The 14,236-nt window shown below is 39.4% G+C and overlaps 1 protein-coding gene across 1 annotated transcript in view; it reads left to right on the top strand.

The window, feature by feature from the left end:
* The window catches only part of gpr158b (G protein-coupled receptor 158b), an 85,783-nt gene that overhangs the window by 61,750 nt on the left and 9,797 nt on the right, over window positions 1–14,236 (top strand). Inside the window, exon 8 of the mRNA XM_084732502.1 lies at window positions 8,246–8,384. Within this exon, the coding sequence (XP_084588628.1) occupies window positions 8,246–8,384 (139 nt within the window). The remainder of the gene's footprint in view (window positions 1–8,245; window positions 8,385–14,236) is intronic.

Here is a 14,236-nt window from a genome sequence, read left to right as displayed (position 1 = left end):
CAATGTTGGTTCAAACAGTTAAATAAAACACTTTATTAGCTCTGTTCTTGGCCATGAAGGAAGGAAGGACAGCAAGAAAACCTCGGTCCACGTGCAAGTTTGACAGATACAGAGTTCATGGGCTGTGCAGAGATACTAGTAAACATTAAAGTGCAGGTACAGCACCACCACTGAGGAAACGTATAAATTAAATGCAAACCCCTATTTGTATGAATCTGTATTGTAAAATAGGGCTGTTCCATTTAAATGTTTGTTTTCATTTAGTTTCACATACTGTTATAAAAAGTAAGTTTAATATTCTTTTTACCATCCACTTTAATTTAAAAAGAAGACAAGAGTTTGTTTCATTTTGAACTTAAAAAATTAAAACTTTGTAAAAAGTAGTTTCAATTTCATTTTGAAGTTCAACTCATATATTAGTTTCAAATAGTTGCCTTTTAAACAGATGTAATTTCACATGTGGTACAATTAATGATTAACCAGATTAACTGATTATCAAACTAGTATTGTTTTCTGTTACTTGTAAATCCAATCTATACCATTAGCTTGTATGTTTCAGCACATAAAGGTCCATGTTCAATCAATTTTCTGCCATCTGATTTATTGTGTATTAATGGTTTAAGTTTAGAACAAAGAACAATGTTCAGTTTCAAAATTGATGTTATTTTATGTCAGAAATAACAAAAGTGAACATTGTTTAATAATGTTGTTTGTCACATGTCTTTTCCAACACACGTCATCTCCATCGCAAATATTTTTAAGTAAAATTCCTAAAAAAAATAACACAACAGCTCTAAATTCTTTGTGGCTTTTAAAATTGTGCAGCTATACTTACAGTTAATCTACTAAAACGGAAAAATCACAATTGTGTCGCATGAGAAATTGATTGAAAGTCTTAAGATTAACAGTGAACAGTAGCTGTTTTTCATCTTAACAGTGGAAAAATCTCTAAAGCCCTGACAATAAATTCTTTTCATACATTTGGTCACATCTGTGTGTGAAATTCATTAAATATTTTGAAAACACAAAGTATGTTCATAATTTTGTTTAATATACATATTTTTTCTGGTGTGATGGAAATGATGATTTCCTCTTAATATGACAATAAAATAGCAAAAATGATATATTATCTAAATCATTTCAGCACAGCCACTATCAGGAAGTGTTTCTACACAGGATGGAGAACATTTCTCTAAATAATGTTTCTCTAAATAACATTTCTCTAAATAAAAATAATAAAACTTCCCTGACCAAAACTGATCTTAGTTGTGGACTGACCCATTCATAGTCTACAGTTTAGAAAATATTACAGATCCAAGACAAACCTGACTGAAGACCAGGACTGAGTCTGTTATTGTAGTACTGCAGACAGCACTGTGGACTTATCAATACACCACACACTTGTAAAGTCAAAGCTCCAAATTTCTGTGATCACACTGTAGGGTCTGATCGTCGAGACGCTGCTTGACTACTCACACTGTATGTGTAAGATAGAAAATAAAACAGCCCGATGGCCCCTTGCAGACCCATTTGGCTATTCACATTTGTCATAAAAAGATTGAATTGAAAGCAGGTAGAAGTTTGTTTACTAGCAGTAAAGCTGCAAAGAAGATTCTTCTTCTGTGATTTAATGGTGGATCGCAAACCAACATGTAAAGGTACAGAATGACCAAAATTTCTGTAATTCCTTCGAATGTCCAATGGCCACTGGGAAGCAGTTGATCAGCCCTCGCTCCCCCCTACACTAGACGGCAAATGACGCCCGATGAAGCTGAAATTCAGTCTGACTGTGAGTCATGTGGCTCAAACTTGGGTCAGCTGAAGGCTACTGATATTTCACAGTCATGGTCAGGGGCCATACACTATACACTACTCAGTCAGGCTAAACTAATATATGCAACTAAACAACCCTGTACTACAGAATTGATAGAGGGGTTGACAGGTTAAAAAGGGAAATGCATTTTGATCATTTCCCCCATCATCCCTCAAACGCCCTACTGCCTGTAACCACACCTGACAGTGATGTCATAATGTACTGACACACCCTGAAGTACACTTCCTCATCACTGCAGCAATGTGGGAAATTAAACCACTAGAGATAATTAAAATCTTGACTGGCAGGGGTGTTAAGTTCCTCTTTAAGCACAAGTGCTCTATCACTAACTCTTCTTGTGGGGCACACGTTAACACTTTCAGTATTAACTTGTTTGGAGTCTAATATTTTGAAAGGCAGATTACATGAAATTACACAGCAACGTATAAAAGTGCTGTTGACAGATATTTTTGAGAAAATGTATTATCCAGACTTTTCCTTGGGACTGGTGGCATCTCTAAAAACAAGTTTGTGAGGAGTAATGGCAGCATGCTGGCTCAACTGTGAGTGGTTGCCAGCCCGGTCAGAGGGTAAACAGCCTGCTACGGTTCAGAAACTGATGGACACAGCAAGGCAAAAAGACACTCTCCGACCTCACAGAATTGAGTTTTCAGTGGTGTAGCAGCAGTGAGTGTCTGACTCATCTATTGTGGACAGTGCAGTCCCCTTCACACAAGCCGATGGCACCGACAGCAAGTGAGTTGCACCCAGATAGGGGAGTCTGAAGTCGTTAAACTGCATCTTGAAATTTCCAGCGACTCTGAGGCACAATGCACCCATTGTTGTTGAAGTGACAAATCATGTCAGACAGAAATAAACAGGTACGGGCTGGGGAATCTGTAATAAATGTCTCCGCTTTGGCGGGTTTCTCCTTGGAGATGAACGGAGCTATCTTTTTAAGCAAAACATAAAATGCTCCGAAACATGCCGCCTGCCTGCCAGAAGACATTATTGTGCTGTTACGAGTGTGTATTGAGTGTCCTGCCCTCGAGGCAGCGCTTTGAAAAACCTCTGCTCTTAAATGGACGCAGTTATGAATTTTGATGACGGTGTTCATTGTTTGATTCACCTTCGTCTACACAAACAGTATAATAAATGACGGCGTGCATTATGTTGACAGTGGGATGCTCAGATAAACAAGATGGCATTCCCCTCCTGCACGGTCTCTTGGGCTGACACCAGCGTTAAAGCAGCAGAACACCTCCAGAGGGCAGGAGGTGACCCCATGTCCCTCATTTATTTTTACAGCCCTTTATCACAAGCGTGTCTCCAAGGACTTTCCAGAGGATAGTTTTAACTAGAACATAATCTATCTTTCTATTATATATGTAACTTTATAAATCATAGGAAAGCAAATCAAAGCACAGCAGCAGACTCTTCACTACAATCTATAGGTTTTATTATCTAAACTGAAGCAAGATTGATGCTTCACTGAATTGTTTCAGAATCTATTGTGATGTTGCTACTTCACCTTGACTGTCTATACTCTGTTCTCTCTTATATATTTTCAGCTGAGCCTTATAAATTATGCTCACATCTCTTTGACTTTCCCTTTCTTTTGATTCACATTCATCCAGAGATCATAAATTATATGGACCAAGTGAGTCAGACTCTAAGAATTAGAGAAAAGCTACCAGTTTTGACTTGTGCCGTGGAAGCAGCAAATATACAAAACGTTTCTGGAACAGAGGGCTGCTGCTGTGACTTGTTTTTGGTTGTTAATATTTGCTCTGGACCCTGCACTTGACTTAAGATAAGCTGCAGCGCCCTCCCCCTTAATATTTCAACCCAACTCTGATTTCAAACTTAATACATAAATGAAACAGCAGTTCTTACATGAGCATTAGGGGTGGAATCAGCAATGCCAGAATTATGATAAACACGCACAAACAAATGGTGCAGTGTGTTTACTGAGCAATGTAGTCTGTTTTTCAAATAAGAGCCAATAAATGAACAGTCATCAGCATTTTCACTGAATAAGTGAACAAAGCACAGCGATAATGTTCAATTCCTATTAAATAGGGATGCATGATAAAATTTGTCGCCAGTGGTATTAGCCTATAAAGGCTTTAAAATGAAATATGGTATCAGCCTGAAATGAACATTGCTGCTGATAAGATGACACTAATTATCCACACTCGACGCAAGTATTTCTGCAGTCTGGAGGTTGTTTTGAAGTCTCTGAAAGATCACTTTAAAACTCTGGCTGCTGTGCATTTTTCCCTTTTACAAGAAGCGGTATTGTCTTGTGTTCAGGCAATGAAGATACTGCAGCTTCAGTCTGATGTGTAAGTTCTGGTTATATTTGTTCAGTCACCTTCAGACTGAAAAAAAATTAAAAACTGTCCCCCATAAGCAATCCCACGTTGTTAAATCTCACTTTGGATTGTACAAATGCAGATATTTCTGCAGATAATACAATGCTTTAATTATGCACACAGTATGTCTGCAGGGTTAAGGTTTTTTGAAGTGTCTGAAATGGATAAAAAAAAGTTCCTATTTGCAATGATTTCTCAGTGTCCTGAAGAGCAGCCAAATCACATTCCTTCAACGTTACAAATTTAATCGCCCATCTTAAGAGCCATTATCCTGATCGTCTGTGAACAAATTTGTGAAGAACAAAGAGAAACAGGCCCTAGCTAAAAAAAAAACGTCAGCATCACTTTTCTTATTTTGCCCGACGAATGTGTAGATTTTTGCAAAACGTGTTTGTGTCTGCATCTGCCAGTGGACCATCTTACTGAGAGTGGGCATAATCATATGTTAATTCACTGCAGGAGAGACTTGATGTTCTCTGCAATTAGGTGGAACAAATATGTGCATAAATCAGTACTGGCAATCGGCCAAAATAAGTTGGGAAATATCAGCCAAAGTACAGTATGGCGCAGTGCTATTATTAAAGGCACAGTTCACCCCAAAATCAAAAATCTGTTTTTTCCTCTGGCCTGTAATACTACACTTGAGTTGCAGAGTTTTGGAGATATCGGCTGCAGAGATGTCTGCCTTCTCTTCAGTATAACAGGACTAAAATGCACAAGTCCTGTGTTGCACCAAGCACCAAAAAATACTTTTGAAGTTATGGGTTTGGTCTTGTTATGTTAGTCCATTTAGAAGTTATGCACCTTTTTGTTATGTGGCACAGACAGTTAATCAGCTTTACACAAAATTTTGTGCGAGCCTTTGAATCCATTTGGAAGTTGTGCACTTTCTTGTGTTAGGCCACTCCCAAGAACACAAATGCACGTCTTCATACACACAAACTTGACCTCCATGTCAAAGATTCAGCCTCCAGGGGTTTAAACCATTTCTGTGAACTGAACAACTGACGGAGCGACGGAGCGACATGTAGAGCTGCTGGTCACAGCTAGAAATTAAAGACCCCCCCTTTTCTCACCCAAAACAATTAGACCTTCTGCACCATATCTACAAGATTAATAGTTTTGTATAGTCCCTAACATGCCCACAATTTATAACAATGTCAATCTAACAGGCGCTAAGACTGACATTATGAGTGAGACGTTGCAGGTACTGTCCCTCAAGTATCCTGCGAGCACCCAGACGACTTTGTGTGTGTGTGTGTGTGTGTGTGTGTGTGTGTGTGTGTGTGTGTGTGTGTGTGTGTGTGTGTGTGTGTGTGTGTGTGTGTGTTAAGGTAGCTTCCTAATGACCTATTCTAGAAGCAGGAGGCAGTGACGGACACCTCAGTGAAGCCCGTCTGACAGCAGGGGAGACTAATCCTGTTTGGAAAGGGGGGGAAAGGATGGATCCCTGAGAGCCGCTCGGCCTGCCTCTGAAAACTGATAGACAGACAGACACAGAGAGAGAAGTGGCAGGGAGAAAGAAGAGTGAAGCCTGTGAAGTATGAAGCTCGTAGGGATGTGAGCAACGATGCAGAGAGAGTTTTCCAGCGGCAGCTGGGGGGGGGGGAGAACTTGAGAGGAAGAGAAGAAGAGGACAGCTAAGGACACTCAGGAGACAGGACGGAGGAACGCTGCATCTTCAGAGGAACAAACACAGCAGCACAACAACCCCTCCGTTTCTGAGTCTGTGTGTGTCGGTGTGCATTTGTGTGTGCGCTCAGGATGAGACAGGAAATGAGGGATCCCCACTGTTCGCTCTGACAGCCAGTGAGAACACTCTGGTGTGTCGAGGCTACGCTGAAGGACAGGAAGCACCCTGCGAGGCTGCTTTGGAGGCTTCTAACAAAGCGAGCTGTGCTGCGTGTCATGCTTGTGAAAATTCAACTAATTGCTTCTCTGTGTTTTCACTTGTTTTGTCCTAATGCTGACAAGAGAACACATGTTGGTCTAGAAACGAATAAATCAACCTTTTTTTGTCTTGAAATGCACAGTGAAACGGCACGGATGCAAAACAGTATTGATAATGTCAACAATAAGCATTTCATTTGAATCCGCAATTAATCTGCATTAGCTGGAATTGTTCTCCTTCCCCTCTTGCGAGCAGTTCTCAGTACATCCCGTTTTAGAGGCTAAATACCATGTAATTAGTGATGATTTATAGACTAGGCCTATTCATGAATATTAATGGATTGTAATCACTGTAAAGACTTTATGGACTTGTATGCCAACACAGTCTTTGGCACACTTCTTGGTGCTCTTTGCTGTATGCAAACAAAACAACAAGCTCGCATAAAAGCTTTCAGCAGAGGAAAACCTCTGACTCTGTGATGCTCATTTGGAATTTTAATATGCGCACGTACATAAAAACTGAAAATATTACCGATCTGAAAACATACTGTTTTCCCCTGGCAGAAAAATAAGCATCATCTTTTAGTTCTGCACCGGAGAGCAGCAAATACAAGATCTGTCAGCCTGCTTCAAGTAATAATTTCATACCTCCAAAATACAGCAGCCCTAAAGGAATCCTCTTCATCACATTCCAGATAATTAATATTGATTTTTGCAACTGGTCTTCTTTAAAATTTCATCACATTGATGATTTAGGTGATAATGAGCTTTCTGTGCGCACGTACTGTACTGATATGTGTTGATAATCATGAAGACGGCAAGCTTTTTAAATACCACTTCCCTGTGAACTGCAGTCGGGCTGTGCGTCCTTGGTGAGATTATATTTGGAATGTGTCGACACACTGTCAAGAAAACAGCTGCCTCACTTCGGGGAAACACTGACAAACATGGGGAATTCTTGCTAAATGGGGTGCTGCTAAATTTGAAACTTCATTATTGTCAGCGTAAGTGTCAAAGCAGGGCTGAGGATCCACTTCTTTGTGCCATGGGTTTCACATGCACATTAGACAGAGACTAAATCAGGTCTGAAAGCAATGTGCAACATACGGAAAAAAATACATTTTGGGAGAATTCTCTTGGAGAGTTAGATGAGAAGATCGATACTACTTTAATTTCTGTGTGTTAAGCAGGGAGCTTGAGCTGGGAGGTAATAAAACCTTGCTTAGCATAAAGACTGGAAGCCGGGCACTTAGGGTGATTTATTGGCAGAATATGGCAGAAATCGAATATAATATTCATAAGTATGTTTTCATTAGTGTATAATCACCTGGAAATAACAAATGTTGTGCTTTCATTAACATATTATTACTTATTATTAAATTTACCTTCCTAAAACAACAAAGTTTCTTTTTCACATTTCTGTTTGTGTATGGATTTAACAGAGGAGATACAACTTTTTAATTGGTGAGCGTTATAGGTGCTGGTGGGCATGTATTTATTTACTTTTGAGAGCCAAGTTACACGTTTCCCCATTTTCCATCTTTATGCTAAGCTAAGCTAATTGCCTCCCAGCTGTAGCCTCATACTTAACTCAGAGATATGACTGGTGTCGATCCTCTCGTCTCACTCTTGGAAAGAAAGCAAATGATTGTATTTCCAACGATGAACTATACCTATAAAGCTTTAGATTGAGTTTGGTACTGTTCTTTTAAAAGAGACAAAAGTTTCCAACCTCAAGGGAGGCATTTTATACTTAAAATACTACTTTCCGGATTGTAGAGGCTTGTTCCAGTTTGAGGAGTACACACAAACTCATTTCAAGGTCCAGTATGTAAGATGTTGTTGTGTTATCATTACTTTAGAATGAAAATTGAATTTACAGAAATCTACAGAGGGAGCGGGTCGTCTTCTATGTTGCACCACCATGTTTCTATAGTAGCTCACAACAGAAAAACCAAACACTGGCCCTGGAGAGGGTCTGTTGCATTTTTTCCCCATTGGTACTTCTATACACTTGGAAGGGGAGGGTGAGGCAAGGGGTATTCAATTGGTTGCAATCTACAATCTTGGTGAACTTAGGAAATTTATGAAATTAAAGATAATAAAAACTTAAACTCTAACCCTGCTTGTGCCCTTTTTGTTGTGTTTTCATTCTGTTTCCCAGCGGAGTTCCTGTTCCTGCTGTGGGGCGTGTACCTCTGCTACGCTGTCCGCACCGTACCCTCGGCTTTCCATGAGCCACGCTACATGGCTGTGGCCATCTACAATGAGCTCCTCATATCGGCCATCTTCCACATCATCAGGTGGGTAAGGAAAATGGGGTGGAACAGGCACAAGTGGCCATGAACAGTCACTGAGAGAAAGAGATGTGATCAGACTGAATGGCTGCATTTTGTCCTTTTGTATGCTGGCAGAGAGAAAAAGAAAAACGGGAGATATATATAGAAGAGGATATAAAAGAGACATGAAACAAGACTGTAGAACAATGAAGTATCTTCATTTCTTGATGTGATGGTAATAAGGAAATAGCATGAGCAGTGGCAAAGGGCTTAGAAGACCTCACTGCTTCTCACAGTGCAAGCTGTTGTTTAATCATAATCATGGAGATATTTGCCTGTTAGAGCGGGCATAACAAGTGCTGAACATGTCAGATGAAAGGCAGAGTTCACCCGCCCCCTTCATCAGGGAAATGAAGAGTGTCAGCACAGCGCCCGGGTAAGCCAGTTGAAAGGAGGTGAATAAAAAATGTCTTCCCCGGGCAGACACACAGCAAAGAGCTACTGTGCCAGAGCCCAAAATAAACCCTGTGTCCTGTGACTGTCTGTCTCTCTTTCTGTCACAATGTTATGTAATATACTCAATTAAACAAATGGTTTTTTTTTGAGCAATCACGACATATTTAATAAGGTAAATCTTACCCAAACCTTTGGTTGATGATGGTTAATTGAACTAGATTCCACATGAACAGTACTTCTTTAAAGCTATGCTAATAAAAATGTTACACTGTCCAGCATTAACAGTTGATCAAATGACTGTGTAGTGAAACAGTCCCTCATAAGTGAGCTCACAGAGATTTATCACGTCTTCTAGTTCATTGTTTTGGTTTTTTGGCACACATGGTGACTGTTTCGATTCACGCTCACGTCTGTTTTCACCTAAAAAGCTTTTCTAACTAGCTGGTGACTATAGTGGAGCATTTAGCAGTTAAGGATCTAGATAGTTAGCTCAGGAGTTGGTGGAGATCAAAATGGAGCTAAAAGAGAAGTAAACACTTGTTTAACACATGTTTGCTGGATGTATAATTAGACAACAGTTGGCTAACACGTTTGATATAAGATCTTAAAAATTGATTCGTCAGGATTGTGTTTTCAACTTGTTTAGCTGCCCCACATGGCCAAAAATGAGTAAAATCATCTATTAGTGGACCAGCGTGCTGGATTTAGTGGCATCTAGTGGTGAGCTTGCACAATGTAAATGCATCACCTCAAGGCTCATTTATGTCCACTGCAGATGGTAACACAGATATGGACGAGGCCTTTTGTCCATGTTCTGCATTTGTTGCCTCCTTGTTTTTTTTTTTTTACGTTTTCTGAAGGCTTATGGATAAAGAGGAAATGGAGCAGTTTCTCCAGAAGTTAGGGGCAGTGTTGCAATGTAACCAACAGTTCAAGCTAGACACAACCACAGGACAGGACCGAACTTTTGATTCTGAGTGGCGTCCTCTAGTAGACGCACTGCTCATCATCCACACCATCCACAAAATAAACGATGAATGGAAGTATCTGGGCAGTGACAGTAACATTTCATAAAACGTATGTTATCCATTTTCCTATGAACCTTTGCACAAACAACATTTTTTTCAGGTTTTTACATCAATGAATATATACTTCTGAATATTAAATTCTGCCATATTCTGACAATAGAGGCCCATAAATCTTACACACTGGACCTTTAAGTCGTTGGTGTCCTTTTATATTTCCTCTGTGTCATTTTCTACACAATGCAGCAGCAGCTTAGGCTGCACAGTTTTACAAGCCTTGTCTCAAGTATAAGCTAAACATCTTAACATTTTCTGGTTTGGATGCACTCATTTTATCACACACTTGAAGACAACCTGTGTCAAATGCTTTGTGAGGCAGACATGGAGGCTGGTTTGATGAATGTGATTTTCCTACCTTCAGGCAGCCACTTCATGTTTGTGTTGTGTGAAAATCAGCTTGCAGAGACACTTGAGATGCATAATAGATTTTTCATCCATCTTACAATACATGCGCTGTACATCTCACAATTTTGTTAGCAACACAGCTGAAGGTAGGGTCTACTTGGAAAAAGAAAACCTCCTCTTTATTTAGTGTCAAATCCACGTGGGAGGTTTGGAAAAATGTAATAGTAAATTATATTGTTTGCTTGAATAATCATTTTGAACTGCAAAATAAGATTTGACTTGGTATTTTCTGACTCACTCACAACTATGCGTTCTTGCAGGTCTCTTAGGAGCTTATTTACAGACAAGCTATTTTTTTATGTGCTTAAGGATGAACATGGATTTTGACTATCGGAACTGAAAAAACAGAGCTGTTTAAGGGATGGTGGAAGTAGTAACACCCGCATTTTTTTACAAGACTCCAAAAGCAAAGACTGCTTTGTCAATCCTATTGCAGTGGGAATAAAGTCGGTCAGGTGGTTTTTATAGTGTGCCTGCAGGAGCCTGGGGCAAAAAATTCCATTTGTCACAGTTTCTCAGATAAAACTGTTGGTGATTGAATATTCTTTCTTTTAGGCAGAGGTCTATTGTGCTCAGTCGGACAAAAAGGAAAAGATCACATCCTTTTAATCTGTTGAGAAACCGAAAAGTCCAACGGATACACCTTCATCACGGGTGTGAGACTATTATAAATCAAGCTGTTCTCGGGAGCTGGGGAATAAAACATTAAAGTGTCTTTTTATTTTTTTGGGAGCTGACAGAGTCAGTCTGCTGCTGCCGCCCAGAGATAAGGCTGGACTTGTGGTGTGCTGTGTGTGTGTGTGTGTGTGTGTGGTTGATGAAAACACACATACGATGCTTTTGGATATCTAATGCGAATAATGAATGTGAGTTGGGAGTGATGACAAAGGACCAACAACCTCTGAGCCACCTTGGTGGACCTTTGACAAATGACGAGTAAACAATTCTCTAATTCTCTCTCTCAGACACACACACACACGCACACACACACACACTGAAGCATTTGGTATTGGCACAGAGGAATCTTTTCACAGACTTAACACGAAATACACAATACTCTGCTTGATACTGTCTAATAATTGCATTGATTTATCTGTCATGGTGTCTGGCTTTGATTAGTTGTGGAAAATTGGTGGCACAATGCAGCTACTTGTTGGAGCCCATTAAGCTTTTGTGTACTTTTAACATTCTCCAGCAATAATTGGAGCGATTACCTGTACTGGTGCTCGTGAATACAATACAAACCATGTTTTAAAATAGATGCAATAATGGGAATGGTGACATGACGTGTTTAAAGGAAGCCACAAATTATCACAAACACTGCTGTGAGCTTTGACATAGATTCTTCACATGGCTGGACTGAGTCAGTGGTGACAGAAATGGGACACAATTCCTTTGTGTAAAATTACTTGATTCTGTGTTTTGCTAGTGGTGGAACAAAACAATAGCTACACTCTGCATTACATACTTTTTTGGTGAGACTTTATTTGAAGGGGTGCACACAAGACTGTCATACACTGTCACAACCATGTCAGGACACCTGCCATGTACATGAAGGACTCTTATGAATGTTTATGTCTGTTATAGTTCAATTATGTCATTGCAATGCAAAGTTGACACTGTTTGAGGCGTCTTTGTTATGACAACTTGTCACAGCAAAACATCAACATCAACAACATTTGCATTAAAATGACATAATTCACTAACACTCAATGACAACAGTCATAAACTTTCACAAATTATCCTGTCAGGTGTCATGATATGGTTATGACAGTGTAATAACAATCTTATACACACTCCTTCAAATAAAGTGTTACCACTTTTTTTTTTTTTTTATAGGAAACACTTTCTTAAAACCTTTAAACAATGTGATACCAGACTGATTTTTAAAAATAGGATAGTTTTATAAGTGGTCTCACAGACTTTATCCTCGGCCTGCCAGAGGGTCTCAATCAGCTACCTGACTGTCAGTTAAATAAAACAAGCAGGAGCCTGACCGTGCCAAGCTTTAAAATACCAGGAGAAAAATCAATATACAAAATCACAAGAGTCCACATTCTACATAAAATCTGCATTTGGGTGTAAGCAGTTGTCTAGGCTGCCCTTTGAGGAGATGTGCAATCAAGGCTAGGTATTTTAGGTCACTATATATATGTCATACTTCCACTGTCCGGGGTCCAGGTAGCAGTCCATATAGATGCATATGTCATTACACAAAGATATTTGAAGCGTAGGTAGAAGACAAGAGCCAAATATGAGAAATCTTCTGATCTTTTGGTACATGACATGACAATCTACCAGTCGAGACACATTAAGAGTTGTATCATGTCAAATGTGGAATGAATCTCACTGTTTCTTTGGAAAAAATGTTGCAGTCTCTTTTACATATGAAGCTTGTGATAGAAATTCACATTTCTTACGTAATCCTGTATCTGCATATTGTAAGTACCTAAAGACAGGACAGAAAGGAAAGCCCGATATACTAGTATGACTCACAAGACAACACAGAACAAGACAGAATTGCTGTATTGTTTTTCTGAATGTATCATATCATGTGCAACTCACCCTTTCCTGACCTTGCATTTATCTGTGTATAAAACACTGACACATTCTCTGTTCTGGGTTCATTCTGTCCAGCTCATTCTTTGACTGTGATGCCTCAGTAAACCTTATAGACAGACAGGTCTCTGACTCTGTGCTTTATTCAACAGAAACTGCCACCACACACTGTAACTGTAAGAGGCTAAATGCTGATGCCAGATATTACTTTGGAAACTGAGGTGGTCAAGCTAACGTTAACGAGCTGAGCCCTAAAGCGCTGCTCCAGGTGATCCACTTTACAGACTGCAACACAGAGAGACGGACAGAAAAAGATTGAGAAAAGGAATTAAACAGGTTCATATTTTGTATCAGTGCAGAAGAATCATCAGAAAATAACAGAAAACAATACTAAAGAGACTAAAGGCATGATAGCAGCTCTCTGTGGCTGTATTTAGGTACATTAGTGCTTATTAAGCCTCCATCACAGGCTTAAATTGAGCAGAATTCACATTCTTTCTTCACATCAAGTTCAACTATGGTGAATTTTGAAAAGGACAGAGTCACAGCCTAAACCAAAAGCAAAGACAAGTGCACATTGTTTTATTTCAGTTTTATGCTACATCACAGAAATACATATATGTGTCCCATAATGCATCCTGTTTTTGTTATCGAAGCACTGAAGGTGTTGAGCCCCAATATGTCCCTCTGCTGGATGTCCTTATGATAGCTGGTGTCTCAGTACCATAGTGCCACTCCAGCCAAGTTGTTATAGCTAATAACATTAATAGTAGTAGCTTAACAAAATGCTGTCATTTCATTTTTAAGATGGTATACATTACACAAACTGAAACAACCCTTATTGTTATTTGGACTTTATTGCTTTTACTACTTTGTGTGTTCTTCTGCTTGCCATTATTTTCCTAGACTTATGCTTTCAGAGCTAGTTTTTATAGTGAGCTACTACTTAAACCAGTAATAATCATATGCAGAGGTAGTTATATAATAGCAAGTACATACATTTATATAGTGTTACATTTTCAATCCCTTTTGAGGGCAACCATCATGCTGATGTTGCCTGGGATGAAATTGAGTTTGACACCTCTGCTCTTTAGTATGACACATTCAAAGTGCATCTTGCCTCAACCCAAAATAACCGCACTAACCTCAAAGCCAAGTTTAAGATCTTTCATAACCTACAGACTGCCTCTCAAAAGGAAGCAACTGGTTCCAGTGTGCTGCTACTTTAATCATTTCCCCCCAGTTTTGCTTTTATGCCTCTGTTTACAGTTTTTGAAGTGAGTGCCTCTGGGTTGTGGCACATTTCTTTCTGTTCTCCTCGTCCAGAGAATCACTAAAGGCTACGTTTAATGTGTGTGCTTGTTTGTGTGT

This window comes from Lutjanus erythropterus, chromosome 12 (genome assembly GCF_056507025.1).
Source record: "Lutjanus erythropterus isolate fLutEry1 chromosome 12, fLutEry1.hap2, whole genome shotgun sequence".
Lineage (NCBI taxonomy): Eukaryota > Metazoa > Chordata > Actinopteri > Lutjaniformes > Lutjanidae > Lutjanus > Lutjanus erythropterus.
This window is presented reverse-complemented; position numbering and strand designations above follow the sequence as displayed.